This window comes from Eumetopias jubatus, unplaced genomic scaffold, assembly GCF_037043125.1.
Source record: "Eumetopias jubatus isolate StellerSeaLion01/CBP00866 unplaced genomic scaffold, mEumJub1_p1.0 scaffold_3, whole genome shotgun sequence".
In the NCBI taxonomy this organism is placed as follows: domain Eukaryota; kingdom Metazoa; phylum Chordata; class Mammalia; order Carnivora; family Otariidae; genus Eumetopias; species Eumetopias jubatus.
The window spans coordinates 188,838,945-188,858,781 of NW_028274809.1; the positions used below are offsets into that span (position 1 = coordinate 188,838,945).

The 19,837-nt window shown below is 47.0% G+C and overlaps 1 protein-coding gene across 1 annotated transcript in view; it reads right to left on the minus strand.

Moving 5' to 3' along the window:
* Positions 1-17,998, minus strand: part of EFNB2 (ephrin B2) — a 41,452-nt gene extending 23,454 nt beyond the window's left edge. Inside the window, exon 1 of the mRNA XM_028111996.2 lies at positions 17,714-17,998. Coding sequence (XP_027967797.1) covers positions 17,714-17,835 — 122 coding nt within the window. The 5' untranslated portion in view covers positions 17,836-17,998. The remainder of the gene's footprint in view (positions 1-17,713) is intronic.
* Positions 17,999-19,837: the final 1,839 nt, after the last annotated feature.

A 19,837-nucleotide genomic window follows, 5' to 3' on the forward strand; every position in this document is an offset into this window, starting at 1 on the left:
TTGCATAGATAAGCCACGAAGTTAAGGAAAACGAAGAGAAAGTGAATGGCCATGCAGGCTTGCAATCGTCCCGTGGAGTCTAATTCCACACCAAGCATGTGCCTACAGCGGAGGCTGCTCCAGAAGTAGTCACCTGAGACCACGGCTCACACAAAGGCGGCCATCTGGTAACCCCACCTTGCCCCAGGAAGGCTGAGAACCAATAGGTGAGGAAGAAACTGGCCAACTATGTGAAATCGGTGTTTTAATTATAGTACTACGGATGGTCTCCTGACAATTTATGAGAATTCAAAATGTAAATGAAAATAAAACAGGGTGAATTTCTTAATAACACCACTTTCGAGGGGAAAGCAATGCGTCCCATATGTTAAAAGCAAGTCAGTAACCACAGACTTAAAAACACAAGACAAAATCCTAACTGTTTTTGAAGCTAGGTCCTTTATATTGGGATTCTATTACCTCAAGATTACTGAGAGACCTTAATAAGTCAGACTACCCAGTAGAACTATGCCTTGAATATTTTGTAATATTTAGTAATTTACTTAATCCTGTTTTGATTTAGGAAGTATTCAAAAAAACAAACAAAAAACCCAAAAAACACAGAGGGAGAATTACAGTGGTAACCACTGGCTCATTTAAAATTTCTAACCTGGCTATCCACGGTGGAGGTCAAATACAGATTTCTTTCCATGTGATGAAATAACATTTATCTTCTAACCAAAAGGAGCACAGAGTTACAACCCATACTACACAGGTGAGGTTGTTTTTGTGAAACTCTACCCAAACAAAGAGTAGTGATAGGCATCATTTCATAAAGTCTGCTGGTGTCTAATCCAAAACAAAAACCAAAGAAGGCCTACAGTGCTTCATGTCCTATAGAGGACAGAGAACAAAGCCAGGCCACTTTCCTTTCTGAGCCAGGCTACTGAAGGGCAGAGCAGTCAGTCACCTGCTGCCGTCCTGGGAGGGAGAATCTTTCCATCAGGAGACTTTGGCTCAGGGCTGCTTCCTCGAAGTCAGGGCTGGGTCTGTGCTGCTCACTGCAGGTCCCCCCCACCCCCCGACCCAAGAATGGTAAGAGAGGGTGCCTGCTGAGCACAAACAGGCAACTCCTATGGTTTTCCCCAATGAGTCACTTCCAAGCAAGACAATAGATGTGATGACTCTGAATCAAATATGGAGACAATACGGAATAAAAGAGTTAACCTGCCTGAAATGAAATGATCTGATACCAGAAAGTTTTTATCTTCTGATTACCTATCAAATGTAATCCAAGTTTTTTAAAAAAAAGTTATTCACCACACCAGACTCTAATACTTCCCACAGGGAATACTCTGAATCGATCTAATAACCTAAATTAGACATTAATATTTAGTAATCTAAATTAGATCTCTAATAATCTAACTTAGACATTTCAACATCATATTCATTATTGTAGAAACTATTTATAATACAGTCCTCATGCGACATGATATTCTGTAATGTTTTAATCCACACTAGGAATCCATGCTTTAAAACAAAAAACAAAAAACAAAAAACAAACAAACAAAAAAACAAAAAAAACCCTAGCGCAATGCATTTAAAGCTACTTAAGAGCTCAGGGGTCACGACACACAATTTTCTCTGACAGACCAGAACATCACACATGTGATCTCAGGTCTGGATTCCTCTGTTGACTAGTATTGCATTACCAGGTCTTGGGGGTGCTTGAGAAATCAGATGGGGGCAGTGGGTGCCCCATCAACTTCTTACCCTGGCCAGATGGAGGAGGAGGGTCCCCGGGAAGCCGGCAGCTGAGATTAGTTTAGGGATCGCTGTGTAGGGGGGACCCATAGCTGCACTCCCAACCCCACCACAAATGGCCCATTTTCTCCCCTACCCGCTCCTGCATTTGTCCCTGATTGGGACACCTACAGCTCAGGACAAACATTCAGTGACTTCTCATGCTTTTCTTCAAAGTCGTCCAAAATTAGCCTAGAAGAAAGGCCAAATCGCTGAGGTGCTCCGTTGATGCTGACAGAGTCTGTGAAAACATACACGGAAAAACAGGAGGCCTGGTTCTCCCAAGGGAAGGAAAATATGGAGGTAAATGATTGAAGGATATGCCAGACCACCATATACACAAGAGCAACTCAGTAAGCGGTACCCGAATGCGAAGTAGCAAGCTGACAGAGAATAACGGAGGTCAGAAGAAGACACAGACAGGAATGACCAATGTCTATGTCTAAACAAATGACCCAGTCAGGCAAACCCCCCTTTAACCAGACACAATGACAGTGCTCCTAAGTTAAAAAGTGTCAGCTCAGATCCAGAGCCGTTTCCATTTACTACTAGGTACATAAAAATCAATTTAAAAATCTAGTATTTCTGCATGCTAATGGATGGCATTATCATCCACCTGAGAACAGGACCCTGGTGCTCATTAACAGGACCAGTGCCAATCCGGCCACTATGTAAACTGGGGGGACAGGGGACCCACACATGATATTCTACCTCTGGAGCACACTGTGGAGCAAAATAAGATTCATAAATGCATAGGTGCTACCTTTTTCACTGAGGATTGTTTTTATTTTTCTTCTCCAAGTTACATCAGAGTATACGATTACTGTAAGTACGTGGCTAATTTCAATTGAAAACATACATATAGATACAATGTGTGGTATGTGATTCTGCTTATTCTGACAACACGGAAAACATACACAGATGATCAAACTTGGGGCTGTTACCTGAGACAGCTTTGAGATACTGGGTGGTGGACCCAGCGTGATTTTTAGCTTTCCATGTTTTTCGGAATTTTCTACGATAAACGTTAAATGCTTCTGTGATCAGATGGAACATCATTTTCAGTGCAGTTTCAAAGAACAAATGATATCATGTTCCTGAGCCATCTTTCATAATTCTGGTTTTAAAAATCAGCACTTAAAATATTTAAAACCTGTAGACGTTTTAACTTTTTTGATGCATTTCCTTTGAAATAACTAAAGTTATTATGGTTGGAACTGTGGCCTACGTAACAAATCAGCTTCTGAGTCCACAAAACCCTAGTAAAATAAATGAAAAATACAGGATGGATACAGTTTAGGCTTAATCACTGCACTGGAAAAATCTGGAAGTTGGCTAACATTTCAGGGGATCTGAATGCCGGCTTTAGGAGGAGGTTCACCCTAGCAGTTGGCACCCAAAATCATGTCCTATCACAGAATAAGCTTATTTGCAGGCCAGAGTTCTATATTACGTACACTTTGAGTTTACTATATTTTGGAAAACATGCACTTTTCCCATAAAATGCTTCTATTTTACTTTAATTAAATTTCAAAGGCTTCAGGGAAGAAGAGCAGTCCATTTGTAAATTAGTCCAAAATTCTGAAGGAGGAGCACTCTGCAGCTGGTTGGGCTTTCTGGTCACCTGACAAAAGATGCAGGTTGCTCTGGATAAGCCCAGACCCATGACCCTGAACCTCACCATGCACTGGGGGCCTCCTTCCACGTCTCTAGGGCACTAGAAGAGCATGAACACAGAAGCCCACGATTCCTTTCAGAAACACCCTGTGCACTGGGGAACAGAAATACTGCAGAAGCAGGACTTAATTCGTATGTGAATTTCATAACCAGGAGGGATACTCCTCGGGTATTACTTCCGTCGAATACTACATTGCTGGCACAGCTTAGTAAGAGCCTCTCTCTCTAAATGCCCCAAACAGAAGAGTTTGTTAGAAAGGGAATAAATGAAAGCAGGGCCCACAACAGACACAGGCAATATCAAGACCCTGAGAAATACTTGGGAAAAGTTTCCTTTTTGTGGATAGCACTTTACTGCCCCCTTTTGCACTTTCCCATCAGAACAAGATTCTGCACAAACTTTCTCTGAAACCAGAGAGAGAGAGTGGGGCGTAGCTACAGGGTGTCAGCTTTATACAGAATTAGGTCACCAGATACCACCGCTTGGAGTAGCAAGTAATTACCTTAAAACTTGAAGCCAGCGCACCACTACCTTCTCAGTGGCTTTAAACGTTCAAGAAATAAGGTAGTAACTGGAGGCTTTAATTGACATTTTCTGCTTTAATTCGAAAGTGTATGGGGTGCTGGAACAATCGCTGGTTTTCACAGGTGCCCCTTCTTTCAAAACTTTTCTCAAACAAATATCTGCAACATGAACCTGATTTATTCAAGGAAAAGAAAAGGGGCATAAAAGCAGGCTATACAATCTGGGACCATTAAAGTGTTATAAATCCGAGAACTAGGGGGTGTATGGGGGAGGGGGTGCATTTCAAGCTTCACACCAATGACAAGCAAAATCTTTTCCAGAAAAAGAAAGATGAGAAGCACAGAAATTCAAAATGCACTGTGAGCCGATGGGTGTGCAAACCAGTTTAGCAACTTTTCAAGGTGAGGAGCAACAGTATTTGTGCCTCTTTGTCTATGCACACACTTGAAAAAAGTAGTAAACTACAGTCTAAAGGAAAGTTTTATTTATAAAATCCTAATCTGAAGAGCCAGGGGCCTCACTCTGGCCAATGACCTCGCCTTGCATTTGACAGTCTGTGTGTAGCTGCTGTGTGCACTTGTATTTAAACTTAATCCATTTCCCTGTCATTCTACAATTACTGCACGAGTCAAAATAATATTAAGTTTCACAGCCTACAATGCTGCACAATTGAATGAAAACTGACTCCTTTTGATGTTAATCTTGTTTTTTATTTGTGACATAATGCTCAAACAGTGGTGGCTAAAGTAAGTTTTATTTTAAAACACTCAAAGATAATATTCCCATAGTTTACATTTTCGTTGAGGAAAATAACACAAGTTATTTAAGTTTTCTCTGTTCCGCTGTAATAAAAACTTCCAATTCACAGGCCAGCCTAAAGCCAGCTGAGGTTGAAACAGGTATCTTCACGCACTGTTCATGATGAGCACCAAGTGCTAAATAGAACTGTTCAATCACTGTATTGTACACCTGAAACCGTTATGTTAACTATACTGGAATTAAAATAAAAAATAAAAGAAAAAAAGAAGAGCTCTGCATCTGTAAGTCACACGTTCAGTACATGACACACAGCACCATTTTCTTTGCACGGGTTCAAAGAGACTAGTTGATCCCGGCTGTGGAATTAAAAACAAAAAGCAGCCACCCACCTCAAAACAAAACACAGAGGTTTTTATTTATGGAACTGATTTAAGCACCCCCCCCCCCCTCAAAACTTTCAGAAAAGTGAAGTTTGTGGCCAGATAAGGCCAAACTCGGGAACTGAAAAGAGTTAAGGCTGGGGAGCCGGGAGGCGCGGTGGGAAAGCAAGTGAGTCACTCCGGCCAACTCTGTCTGTCGTGCTGGCTCATCCACGCCGGCCCCATTATCGAAACGGGGATTTCATAACCCGCGGAGGCAAGAGACGCGGCGAGCTTCTTTCCCAACTGTGATTTGTTTGCACCTGCACGGTCTTGTTCCAAACCATGCTTTTAGCAAGAGTCTATAAAGGAAGGTGGAACTCTTGTTATTTATAGGTGAGGCTCCCGAGAGAAAAGTGGCTTTCATAGAGAAAGAAATTCAAGGGGCACTTCCAGGTGGCTCTCGCGATAGAAGTGTGCAGATCCATTTGCTCATCTGCCTGAGTGGGCACGTCACAGGGCTGAAAGGTACATGTAACTCACAGGGGAGTGGGCTGGCTGCAAAGGAATGGAGTTGAGATCTCCATGCACAGCAATGGGCGTCTCTTTTCTAGCAAGCCTGCCCATTCCTTTCGTTCCTATCATCACACTTTTTTTAATTCCAAAGAATCTCACCTATTTAGAAAAACAATTCACCCATGTTTTATGGGTGAATGGAACCTCTCCCCTTTGGTGGGGAAAACAGCACTGAGAGAAAGAGGCACACCAAGGGGGTCCAGTTCCTGCTCCTCAAGCTGGAGTGGGACCCTGGGACAGAGCCTGTTATGTTTCCTGCTGGACTCCAAGCCGTCCAGCCCCGTGCCTTGCACAGAAGGGTGCTCCATGGGTGTCGGTGTGATTACAGAATGAACACTTTGGTAAGTACGGTTGAAGAAGAGACAAAACTCTTAGTTCTCTCTTGATATAAGAACACATATAAGAACAGCTTCTCCCTGCCAGTCAAACATAAGCCTGCCAACAAAAGTTACAAGGCTGTGCGCAATCATTTTACAACCAACCACCTAAATGCCTGCCTCCGGCACACTTCCCCCTCTTCCCAGGCTCAGGAGCAGGGTCAGGGACGAGTCTGCTGTGCGTAGGACAGGAGATATTTTCCTGCACCTCTCATGGCTTTGGGAAAGCCCAGAGAGGAGGGAAGAGGAGGGAAGAAATAAAGCAGGCTGCCCATCAGCCAGGTCTGTCCTGCTGACAGCACAAAAGAGTCAAGCCTGACTGGCTGGAGACTTCCACACAGATCACCCCCAAACTGTCTCCTATAAAAATGTGCGTGGGGCGCCACTGTAACTGAGGACAGTATAGTTCCTGCTCAGTCACTACGAGCAGCCTGGATAGAGCCTCACCAAGACACAAACATGCACAGAAATTAAATACTCTTAAGTTATTCAAACAGGCTGTGACTGAATTAAACTGAAGGGCACAGGGCTTGGAGAAACTAGGAGGGACGCCGTGGGTCCTGAGCTCTAAAAGGAAGGAAGACCTGGCTGTCACCGCCAGCTGGCCGCTTTGTCAACAGGTAAGCGGACACTACGTCCTGGAGAAGAGGCAAGCAGAGAGGCTCATTCTGGAGGCAAGAGGACCCCAGGCTGCTAGGCTTCCTGAAACAAACTGCTCCAAACTTGCAGAACATCAAAAGCCAGATGGGATATACTGAATGAATCCACAGGCAAGAAGCCAGAATCCCAGTTTGCTGTAGAAATAGGCCTGGACTTGATTTGAGTCTTCTCAGCTCTGACAAGCTAGAAGCTGGCACAGATCCCAAAATCCAAAATAAAATGGCATTTAATTGTGACTAGACTCTAAAAAAGATGTCATACTACCTCCTTAGCTTGACGCATGCTCAGCACCTAACCACATGCAACTCTCCTCGAAAATCTGACCTCTTTTTCTCCCCAAAAAACCATCAAATGTTTAACATTTTAAAAGGAAGATGTTAATAGTCAAAGGAATAACACTCAATAAATGCATTAATATTACATACTTTCATAAGTGTCTAGTTTCCATTGAGTAGAACCTCGTTATCAAAGATTCAAAGGACCCATCGAGAACTGCATATCCGTCATAGGAAAGGTTATAAATAACAACTGACAAAGGGAAGAATTACACCTCAAACTTTTTTAATCCATCTTGTATGCATGGTTTTCCACGAACGTATGTATGCTTAATTTAGTTATTCGATTTCTAATCACTCCACGCAATAGCATAAGAGAGACAGGCAGAGAATTAAGGGGATAGGTTCTGGAACCAGAGTAATCAGGTTCAAATGCAGACCGTACCACTTATTAACCATAGGTCTTCGGGCGACTTAATTAATGTGCCTTGGTTTCCCCATTGATATTACAGGAATCATAAAAGTACCTCGCTCAGATGGTTACTGTGAACACCGAATGAGTCAGTTATTTGTTAAACTGTTAGAACAGCATATGGCATACGCTAAGTCCTCTATGACTTTTGTTAAATAAACTGCGTCCACCAGGTGCGTTGGTTTCGAAATAAGAAATAACATGTAACATGAACACAAATGAGGCTACTATGTCGTCCCTACAGGCTGCATTCTTCTGTCTGTTCAACAACACAATCTCTTACTGTATCCTGTACTAGAACACACAAAGTGGATTCAGCCCAGGCTCTCCTCAGTCCATGGTGGGGAAACAGATTTCTCCGGTGTTATAAATGTTACAACCAAGCATTAGGTGTAGGGAGCAGAGGGGAGAGCATGGAATTTGCAGCAGAGGGGCAGATAAAATGCTTCACTTAAGAGGAAAGGTTTAAAGGAGGAGTAGAAGGGTGGCAGGTGAACAAAATCAACAAAACAAACTTTAAAAGGTGAACATGCCATGTTGCAATCTTTATTAACATGTCATTTTTATTTATTCTTTGTATATGGTAGGCAAAATGAACCATAGCCAGGCACACAAATATTCAATTAATTTTATTAACAATAGCGGACATTTATTGCTTCATTGTGCCAAGCTCAGAGCTAAACTCTTTTAATCCTGACCACAATTTTATTACTCTTTTATTCAGCGCTATTAGACTACTGCCTCCATTTTAGAGTCAGGATAACTGAGACAGAGAGGGTACTCCCCCTAGTTACACAGTGAAAAAAACCCGGCTGTGCTGGGTTTGGGCTGGAACAGCCAGATTCCAAAGCAGGTACTGTTGGCTAAACTAAAATAGCATTTGCTTGGTCGTCTTTGCTAAATCGATTTGCCTGACCCTTCCATTATCATCACATGCATCTGAAAAACCCATGGGTACTGCGGATTCTCATCTTCACAAAGGTAGCTGAGACCACTGGGTTAGCTATCCCACAGGGTCGATTTGCCTCACTTGTGGGATCTCCGAGCTATGCTCAGACGTCTGAAATACTGTGGATGCTTACAGACGTGTACTCGATACACACGTACTGCTCATGGCTGAACTGTTATTACTTTGACTTGCTTATGACGGTGTATTTCAGGGACCTACTGTAACCATAGTTCCGCCAGGCCTTCTCGGTCCCCACCCTGGGACTTAAGTCTCTTGAGGGGGGAGATTGTTCTATCATCAGAACCTAGTAACGGGCCTCACAGTTAACAAATGCTTGTTGAATAAATCGATGCTTTACCGGCTTCTCAGTGACCCAGACGATCCCCTATGGCCTCCAGCAAGGCAAGAATGGGGCAGAAAGCAGCAAGACAAGGACCACCGATTTCTTCAGAAATTCCAAAACAGCCTTGGAAGGTGATGAGCTAATGCTGAGCCGTTTCCAAGGGGAAAAAAAAAAAAAGTTAATTTAGGGCAACGGTTCTCAAGGTGTGGTCTCTGAGCAGCAGAAGCATCAGCTGAGGGCTTGTTAGAAATGTCAATTTCAAGTCCCACCCAGACCTCAGGAATCCGGAACTCGGGGGTGGGGCCCAGCAAAACCCGGTTTTAACAAGCCCTCCAGGTGGTTCTGTGCCCTGAAGTTCTAGAGCCGTTGCTCTGGCAGGGGGCAGGGGGGATCTCTAGTAACAGGTGACAAGTTAACACACCACAGGCAGCCATAAATATACATCCAGATTGTGTCTGTTCATTGGACTGGTCCTTCCTGGATGTCACCACTAGCTAACAGACAGAGGCTGCCAAAATACAACAGCTCTTGTCCCAGCCTCTTAGGGACCAGGAGGGCAACGACGGGCATTAAGGCTCGCATATGAATCATGACACTACAGTGTACGATGTTCTTTCTAGACCCCAGGTATTTAACTAAAGTGCTGTGGGATTACAGAGAAAAGATTTAAAGAAATTATGTTTGATCTATGTCATAAAGAGGGCACTTATCTAGGGGAATTTGTAAACTTTATTAGACAGTCCACACCATTTTCCCATAGACCATGGGGGACTCAGGGCTTAGAAGAGCTTATTTGCATCTAAAATGTACCCCGACTTTAGTTCTGGTAGTTAGGTGAAAACTGGCATTTTCTAACTTCTTTGGCAGGCCCATTCTGAGCCTGGCCCTGAACATGACTGGTCCGGCCCCACTCACAGACAGTTCTAGTCCAGGGCAAATGTTTCAAGCCACAGTGAGCCAGCTCAACTCGCAGGAAGAGCAAGGACCAAGATTCAGATGCATTTCACTATGCTGTGCCTCCGGTCCTCAGATGGTGGAAAGGGAAAGGCACACTTCAGACACTCTGAGGTTAGGGACCCTGCAGGGAGTGTGGCTGGGGAGCACCAGTGGGCAGACAGCAGGTGTTGCACCCGAGAGAGAGAGAGAGAGAGACAGACAGACAGACAGACACACACACACCAACACCAACTACCAAACAAGCCAAGGCCTTAGGACCATCCGTAATCCCATTCCTCCAATACAAACACGTTGACTCTACTGGTTTCAAAGATGAGAGTAGCACTCATAATTATTCTGGGGTGATATGGGAGGAATCAGTGCATGAAAAGCACAGGGGAATGCCTTGGGGGCCATAGGGACTTGCCCAGCAAGTACTGGGAGACCTATATACAAGGACTGTAATTAAAGGATGCAGCTGAACTTAAATTGAGAAAATACATTAGATTATTTAATCATTTCTATATAGGAAACATGAAGAACCTATAGTAATGAAGAAAACAAAGTTTTCAAAGCAAAGCCGATCATTGGGGGTTCATTCCGAGCATCCTGAATGTCTGCCCACCGCTGAGTTGTTAGAACCTTCACCTACCCGTGCTTTTAGAGGAACAAAACAGCAAACTATTAATACTTCACTACAATCCTTCTTTTTCTCCCCTTCATGTTCTGCGTAGAGAATTACTAAAGGCAGAAACAACTTGTTTTTCTTTAATGTAGTGTTCTCCTACTATGTTTTGTTTTTGTTTTTTTAAATCAGCAAGTATGCAACTCACCAGTCACAAAATGCTTTGAACTAGAATTACACGTTTGAATTTATACAGGAAAAGGAACGTAAAGAACCACTGGTGGTTCTCTGCGGGAGCACGAGATACAGGTTCACCTGGCATCCAGTGTGCACGGAAAACACTTCATCACCGATCACCTCCTTCTTCCCCTGGTGCATCCGATCTAACCATCCTTATCTCCAGCACCTCTGCAGTCCGTTTCTGCAGGGAGACCGGGATGCTGAATGCTGCGGGACGGTCAGTAAACTGGAGGCCAGACTCCCCTGCTTCTTTCTCTAATCACTTTAACCCTGTTCCTAGTAGAAAGCTGGAGGCCAGGGCGATTCAGCGTCTTCTTTTGTCATTTGCCTGCCATAAATATGCACCAGTCTGCATTTGAAAAGCTGAAGGAGGCCGCAAGCTTGCTGGACATTTATCATGCTCTGTTCCCTGTTAACAAGCAAATACTTTAGCTGAATGGGCCATTAGCAATCATTGTCAAATGTAGAATGCAAGGTGCTTGGATGTGACCAGCTTGTAAATTAGGGGGTGTCCCTTCTCTTTGGTGAATCTAGACAAGTGCAATGGATCTTTTGATATAGGTTACTGAATTAGACTAGAAAGGAAGGTAAAGTTGCTGGCACTGGGTATGGCAAGTGCATGGGCAATCATTTTTAAATGTTTTGGATCTATGAAAGCTACATTGTAACGACCAGAAAAGCAGGCAACAAAGGCGATGAATCCTTGCCCCAGAGGGTCGAGTCAGCTGAGTATTAGGAACCATATCAACGCAATGGGTCTGAAAGAGAATACTGAGATTTGATGAAGATCTCAGACACAGAACAAGTTAGTCTAGAAAGCCCCCACGTTGCTGTTAAGAGAACAGCAAGGGCAACTCCCTTGATCCACTCCATCAAGACACCGGGGGTGTTTGTAGTGACCAGTATTGTCCATGTGTCTTAAGAGTTTTCAGACTCTCCTAAGGAAATGCTGAGACTTTTCTAAAACGCCAAGTAGGAGGCAGTAAAGCAAATATTTCCTTTCTGGCTTGACCCAATTGTGGATGTCACTCCACATGTAACCCAATCATGGTTTCAATGGCTCATTTTGTGTAATGACTAAAATGGAGAGTGTGGAAGGCAAAAACAAAAGTCCAGTTGATTCACAAGCTTGTTCCAGACAGAGGGCAGTAAGATTCCAGGCATGCCGATTCTTTTTTGGTTTTTTACTTTAAAGCTGAGCAGTGCTAACATTTTCTAATCCTGTCTTTACACGAAGGGAGCCCATCCCATTCAACTCCAAGGTTAAGGCTCACATTTACGAGTAAAATATAGAGCCCCTTGGTTTGGTCATATTAGATTACCGCTGATTTGAATGAAAACAACCCCCCCCTTTTATTTATTTTATTATATATTCTTTTCCAGGGCGGGAAGGACAAAACTCGGGGAAGGGCAGAGGGAGAAGGACAATGGGTACTGTTTACCTTCACTTCTCCCACGCGGTGTGAGATGGCGCTGGGTCTGAAACATGGCTACAGTCCAAAGGTCTCTTTCTTTGCGTGGAGCTCCAGCCCTACCTTCCCCTCTGGTCTCTGTTCCTGCCCAGCATGGCCCTGCCTGAAGCCCAAATGGATTAAGGCGAGGACCGCCAAGTGCAGCTAATCCTACAGAATGGTTACTGCTGTCAGGCCAGGAGTTAAAAAGGAAAATCTTGCAGGCCTTAACAACTGCAGTGATCTGAAGTTTTAATCAGCCCCGTATCTCAACCTCTAAAAAAGGCAGCCAATGAAATCTACCTTCGCCATATTATCTGCCACCAATGAGCAAGAACTGAGCAGCTTTTCTTTCCTGCTTTCACCATCCCGGGCCACAAGTAGGGCTTTCATACTTTCTAATCCGAGTTTCCAAGTCTGTGTGGTTCTCACATAATAGCCAACAGCCTGGAGCAAGGACCTTCGCTTCTACACCCTTTTCAGAGACGTGTCATTTCCAACATCAAGCTAATCTATATGTTGCCATGGCTTCCCCCTTTATCTGCCTTTCCATCTTATGAACTGCATGGATTTACCACATTATTTTTATCTGAAAGACAGAAAATGGTGGTTTTATTGCCATACAATCAGATTACTGCCGCTAGTTTCTCTATGCCTTTTTACCGTACTTCAATCAAAAGGGATCAGTTTCTTTATACTCTGCCCTTGATTTACATTACATCTGTAAAGACCTAGTCTGGGTTGTAATCCCCTTATTAACTATGACCAGGGTTGATTTGCCTAAAAATAAAAGCAAATTGTGTCAGACCCTTTCACTTTGTTTTTGATTCGGAACTACAAAATGGATTACTAAAGAAATCTTCAGAGTTCACACGGCTAGCGGAGCACTGAATTTAAAACAAGAATTAAACAAGTTAAACAGGGGGCCATGTCAACGGTTTACATTTTCCATCACGGGAGAAGGGCTGAGTTGCTTACGCCTTTGTATTCTTTGGCTTTGCAGAGACAATGAAGCCACAGGAGCTTTTCCAAGCTGTTCGAACACTGTCCCATTCGCCACCCGTCCTTCTTCTTCGCCTTCCTTCTATCCCTCTCCCAGCCCCATTCTAATCCCACCCCTAAAAAAAAAAAAAAAAAGTGGGGGGGAGCTCTTCCCTGAAAGAGCTAATTCCTGACCAGAAGCTTATAGTTCTATGGGTTCTGCATATTTTAATCAAAATATTTTAAACAGTTGAACACTCCTATTTAAGGCTCTACTCCGCTACACAAAGGCTGAGCTCATAAGCAAATCTATGTAGATGAATGATAAGTGACCTGAAAAACAGGCTCTTTATGTCAGCTGCTAACGAAAGCAGAGATTAGGCCGACAGGAGTACCATTTTCATCATTATTTTTCTTATAAGAGCCCTGCTTTTTGTCTACTTTGTGATGGAACAGTTTAAGAATAAAGTTTTCGTAAAATGTTAAAGAAATCACCTTCCTTAAAAAAAAAAAAAAAAAGCCCTTTTGCCGAGGGTCTACGGTCCGTATTTCCTTTCCCTGCCACTCCCATTCCTATGACGTATGATTGCAGTCATGCTGGGAGCTCAGACCGTGTCCCATTAGGCAAACGCTCTGAGAAACATCACACTAAGGTAGATGTCACACTCAACCCCCTGGAAGCTACCCAAAGCATCTCAGTGGAAGGCAAGGTAGCCCGGATTTAGTTGTTCCAACTGCCATGTCCCTCTGAGGATAATGATCGCACTGACCCACCAACCAAAGCATTGCTCAGTAAATTTACAGACAAGAGGTTTTACCATAAGTAATCCAAATATACTGATTATTCTTCAGCTAACTCCACCTGGAGAGAACATTCCAATCTGTAGTTTTTAGCTGGTCTGGGGATGATGGCTAATTCACCTGTCCTTCTACTTTGCCTGCAAGAGTCAGAAACGTTCAGGAAACTGGCAGTCATTTGCATTTCTTTACATTGGTAGGACAAGTGTCAACAGCTACGCTTTGTGAAAGATTTAGAACCAAGTGCTTAACAAATCATCTTAACCTCCAGCTCCCGTTTCTGAGGCTTGAAACTATAATTGCCGAGGTTAAAAAGTGCAGTCCCTAGACACACGATTCCCAAATAAATTCTCTTCTCGCCTGAAAAGAAGGCGACCAAGCATGTTGTGAGCTATCACTTCAGCTCCGTCTTTGTGTTCTCCCTGGCTCGGTTGTCCTGTGAAACGACACTCCATTACCTCTAGTTTATCATCCTGACAAAATGTGAGGAATGTGGATGGGAAAGGACTAACAATTCCACCCCTGGTGCTTTGTGCTTTTTTCTCTCTATATTAAAACCGACAAGATTAACCCAAACGCAAACTGTGGAGCATAGTTCAAGGGGCTATTCAATCAGTGTTGAATGTGCATTTGTTTACCTACAAAAATAAGAATTTCAGACACAATGGAAGGCAGGCTGGCTTATATATGGTATTGAATGGACTGTTCAAACAGCACTATCCATTGTAGTTTATTTTATCAATCTCTGACAGGTCCGTATTTATTCAGAGCCTGACTGTGGTGGGGCCCACGTATTATAGGTTATCTGGATATTATCCAGCCATTCTTTTGTATCAAGTCAATCAATACCAGGAATTCAGTATTATGCAGGGAAAAAATGACATGGGAAAAGCAAAATGCTTTGTTAACTAGCTAGTATATGGTGCACTGGAAACATTACCCCTAGACAGAAGAAATTACTGCTTGACTGAAATTTCCAACAAAAGTCAGTGTAATTAATTATAGAGCACCAAACTAATACAGCCTTGCTCACTCGAAAGTGGATATTTTTTAGAGGAGGCAACTATTTGTCATGCTTGGAAAAATTATTCTACATCAGTTAATTGGAAATGAAAGCCAGGCTTTGCTATTCTCCGCCGAGTTGAAGGTGGGGGGGGGAATAGGCTTCGACAACCTAACGGGACCACAACTGAGGCAACACCACTGGAGCCTGATGTGAGTAATCCATCTCGCAGGGTAGTTGCTAATGTTTCAGCACACAGAACTTCTTTTGATTGCGGCATAAACTCTCAGGGATGGGCGCAGCAGATAGTGTGATTAAAGTAGTTATGGAGACGGTGAATTTACAAAGGATTTTCTGGACGCGGCATCCAAACAGCTGCTCCTGCTCCCTACATCGACCACCTGCTAAAAAAGCTGACCTCCAAATGAAACAAATCTAATAACTGATGGCGGCTTCATTACAAGTGAATTGTTCCACAGTTCATAGGAATTGACGTGAAACCTCAGTTGCATCTGATCACCTTCCTGCCACATCACTTTCAGGGACTGAAACTTTTCCCTGGAAATAAATATGCAACTTCCCCAAATAAAGCAACCCTTTGGCACTAGGGGTTTTTATTCATTCCCCAACTTAGAAAAGGCTCTTTCATATCACTCTTCCAGGAAGAAATCTTTCTGATCTCTCGAGCTAGCATTCAGCTGCATACTTTCTTAAGCAGACCTTTTCCAGGGACAAATTATCCGGTCCTCCAGGCAAGCCATTATCATGAGAATTTTAAAAGAAATTCTACTCTTGAGGACCGGAGCAATCATGGCAACAGAAACTTCATCAGTGCAGGGTGGCAGGCTTCTCCAAAATGCAGGCCTCCAGCAGGTCTCCAAGTCTGTGGCCGCAGCACAGAAAAACCGAGGAATGCTGCTCATCAGGACCGTTCGTAAAATAGCAGTCACCTCCCCCACCCCAAATACATTAGGAAAAGAAGATATTAATGTCCGTGCTGGCAACAGTTACTGCTCTACCTTTTCTTCCAAGTAGGTATTTTCTACTCTGCCTCCTGATCACACACCAAGTAGTAAGTAGTTAGCGCAGAGATACATACACGGAGCTGAGCAATGGACGGGTTAATGGGAATGTCTTAAGTGTAAATATTAAATCTTGGTGGTGGTGGGGGGGTAATCAGCCTCCCCAAACAATCCGTCAGCGAAAGTGTAAAGCGGAGCGGAGCAGACAGCCTGGGGGGAAGAGGTGAGAACTGGAGCCGCGAGCATTGCGCGTGGAAGAGTGACCTCTGTAGGCGCAAAGCGAACACTGGCTGGCCTCTTCCCGGCCCGCCCAGCCCGGGCTCCCCAACCGCCTGGACCGGCACTTTCCCGCACCACCTGGTGCCTCACAATTCCGGACCGGTGTAAGGATGTCACTGCAACTACTTTCTCCGCAAACACAAACCTTACATCAATCAAGGAAAAAGAGTGGTCCATACAAGACTGGGCTGCATAGAGAGAGGCTGCAATTAAGTAACTTTTAAATACGAGCCGTGTTGGAAAGTGCCATCCGGCATCATGCAAGAATGTGTTTAATCCGATTTACAGCTGTGACGTTTCTTGCCCTTATCAAGGGGAATTCTTGGTAAAACATGTTGGTGAATTTGAAATTTACCACTTTTAAAAGAATGAACATAATTCTTTAATTAAAATATAATTTGTAAAATCAATTCCCCATCTCTTTACTCCTAAATCCATGGCCAACTTGCTTGTCTTCAGTTAGGCCATTGATTTTCCCTCTGATCTCAAACGCTTACTCCAGGAGCCAGCCAATGCCTCCACACTTTTTCCAAGTTTCCAAAGGCTAAAAATTCAATGATTCTGTAAAATATTTTTGGACCTAACTAGAAATGTATTCCAAGAAGAAGCTAAGATGCAAAACTGAACGCACAGGTAACTTATTAGGAGCCATGGCCGTACATGCTTACCGACGAATCGCCTCTTCTAAATTCTCAATGTATTCTATTTTGGTAGCTCATACTGGAAGTTAATCTCCACGAGGCCTGTCTTTCTCCTAGCTACACGGTTTGGTAAAAGCAAGTCAGATCCAAGGATCCCATTCCTGCCCAGGCTCCCCGAGCGCCAAGGCGTCAGGAGCCGTATCGACTAGGCAGGGCCTGAAGCTTTTGCAGAAAGCGTCCTTAAAATCAAGTCAACTATCTGGACCGCACAGAGTTCGGGGCCACTAGTTTAGAAACGAAGGGAGAAGCCGACGCGCAGAGGGCTCAGACGTGCAGAGGGGAAACCGAAGGCCCGTCTCCCCGGCTGGCAGGAAAGGGCTCGCCGCCCGAGTTCTCCGGCGGAGCTGGCGAGCTCCCCGCGCACACTCGGGCAGGCGGCACGACGCCGAGGCGCGCGGGCTCCGGGGCGCTGCGGACGGCGAGAAGCGACCACAGGCTCCCTTCTCCGGAGTGCGCTCCTCTGCCCCGGGCTCAGCGCCCCCGCCCGCCTGCGGAGGTCCGACCGCCCTGGGCGCTCGAGAGCGCAGTATCCCCGCCGGCCCCTACGCGCCGGCCAGCCCTGTTTGTGGCCATGTTCTCCGTCCTCGAAAAGAAATGAGGGTCAGGTATCGCCATCGGACACTTTCCCGAACATGACACCCGAGCCGAGCCGCCAGGGGTTTCCCAGAGCCCCGGAGCTCATGGGGAAAGGAAGGCGGGGAGGGAGCCCCTTAGAACCGGCGCTCTGGCTGGAACGCCGAGCGAAAAGAGTTTCGTCAAGTAATGTGGCGAGGGTTGGGGGACAGGGAACTTGGAGTGGGGGGAACCGGGGTTCCAGAAACAGACTCCGAGGCTCCGCGGCCCAGCCCTTCCCCCCCCCCCCGGACGGCGCGACGCGGCGGACCCCAGGCGGGGACCGAGGGGGATCGCGGATGCCACTTACTTGGAGTTCGAGGAATTCCAATAGATGGGCTCTAAAACTATCGACCTGGAAATCGCAGTTCTGCATAAAACCATCAAAACTCCCCAGCAGTACTTCCACAAGGAGTCCCTCCTCGCGGCCATGGCCAAGCCGCTCCCAGCGCCGCACACTCCGGACGATGGAGGGACTGGGCGCGGGCCGGAGCCCCAATCCTCCGGGCAGGCAAGGGGGAGACCGCAGGCAGCTCCGGGGCGCGCCGGACAGCTCCAGCCGTCGCCGAGGTCGGGGGCGCTCCACTCGGGGCCCTCAGGGTGCGGGGCGGGAGCGCACGCGCTGGGCGCGGCGGCGCGGCGGGCTCGGGGCTCCGGGGCGCCGCGCCGAACGCAGCTCTGACGGCAGGCTCCCGTGCGGCTCCAGGGTGCCGGGCGCGGGCTGCAGGGAGGGCGCGCGGCCGGGACACAAAGGCGGAGAGACGACTCGCGCGGGCGGCGGACGCTGCGCCCCGAGCAGGCCGCCTCGCACTATAGATCCAGGGGGGCGGGCAGCGGCCCGAGCGCGCGGGCGCCGCGTCGGCGCGGTTCCATGTCCCAGGGCGCGGAGCGCGGAGCGGCGAGGGGCGCCTCCAGGCGCGCGGGAGCCTCCTCAATCTTCGCGGCTCCCGGCCCGCGGAGCAGGCAGGAGGGGCTCGGTCCCCGCCGCGGGCGCCGGACGCGCACGGGCCTTTGTGTGCGGGGAGGGCGCCGGGACCCTCTGCGCGCAGCTCCCAGCTCCGGCCGGCGCCGCCGTCCCCGCCGAGGAGAGTCAGCGCGCTCGGCGCGCTGTCAGAGCACTATAAACGCGGGGCCCCGCCCCGCGCCGCGCAGCCTATTGGCCCGCCGCCCAGCAGCCGCGCGCCGGTTGGGCGGCCGGCCCGTCCGTCATCCGCCTCCGCCCGACATTGGGCGCCGCGAGGCGGGGCGCCGGCTGACAGGTGAGCCCCGCCCCCGGCCCCGGGCGGTGGCGCAAAGGGAGCTCAGCCGGGACCGCCAAAGCGGGGAGGGGGTGGCCTGCGCGTGCACCCGGCGCCCCTCCAGCGGCGGGGTGGGGACGCAGTTAGGGACGGCCGAGAGGCGAGCGGGGACAGCACGGGGCCACCTGTCCCCGAGCCCAGCACGCGCCTGCATTGCCCGGCAAGTGTTCTAACTTCATCAGAGGGACAACGTCGAGGGCGAAACTTTCCCCGCGGAGCGGAAGGCGGTGGGTTTTCCCGCGGGTCTTCCTCCTTTCAGTGGAGCCTCTCCCTTGCAAGACTGGCTCACACCCCTGCACGCGCATCCCTTCGCTGCCCCCAGCAGGCCTCTGAGCGATGTGTTCCACACCTGATTTCGGTTCCTAACGTCAGCTGGGGCCGGGCCCAAGTCAACGGGGCCGAGAGATGCAAAACGACTCCCGGGGACGTGGCGCCGGTGGGGCTGCCGACAATGGGGCGCAGGCATCCTGGCCCCGCACCCTCCGCTCCTCGCTTCCCAGGAAGGCAGAACCTCCAGGCGTTCTCTGCGAGTGTCGCTGGCACACCCGCGCCCGCCACGGGACCTTCTTAATTAGCCTCTGGGACACACTCACGCCGCCCCAAGGTGACCGAGAGTTTAGAGGTGACGGTAACAAATAGCGCCCAAATGGAGAGGTGGCAGGAATTCTTCACTTTGGTTTTTTCTCGGCAAGTGCTTGCCCTTGCCCAGAGAACGCCTTGGACGAGCGCCACCGCGTCGACGGCTTCCACGGACCCACAGCGCCCACTAGCGGCCGGCCTGACTTCCCCGAGAGCGCACCACACCTCGCCCACCCGGAACCAGAACCCCCGGGAACCCAACCGCGCAGAAAGCCCGAAGCAGAAGCTTCTAAAATGACCAACAGCAGGGAGAATTCGGCGGCAGTAAGGCACAGTACTAATGTACAAGTCACAGTTTGAATAAAATAAAATATGCCGTATACCCACAGCATGGTTTAAAAAAATCCTGTCTACTCCGGGATTTAATGTTTCAAACGCAAGGAACCAGACGGTATTCCTACAAATTATTTCTTTAGCTAAATTATCTACTCCAAGCTAAATTTAAAAATATATATATTGTAAAACATCTCATTTAGATACTACTGTTTCTTTCGCTC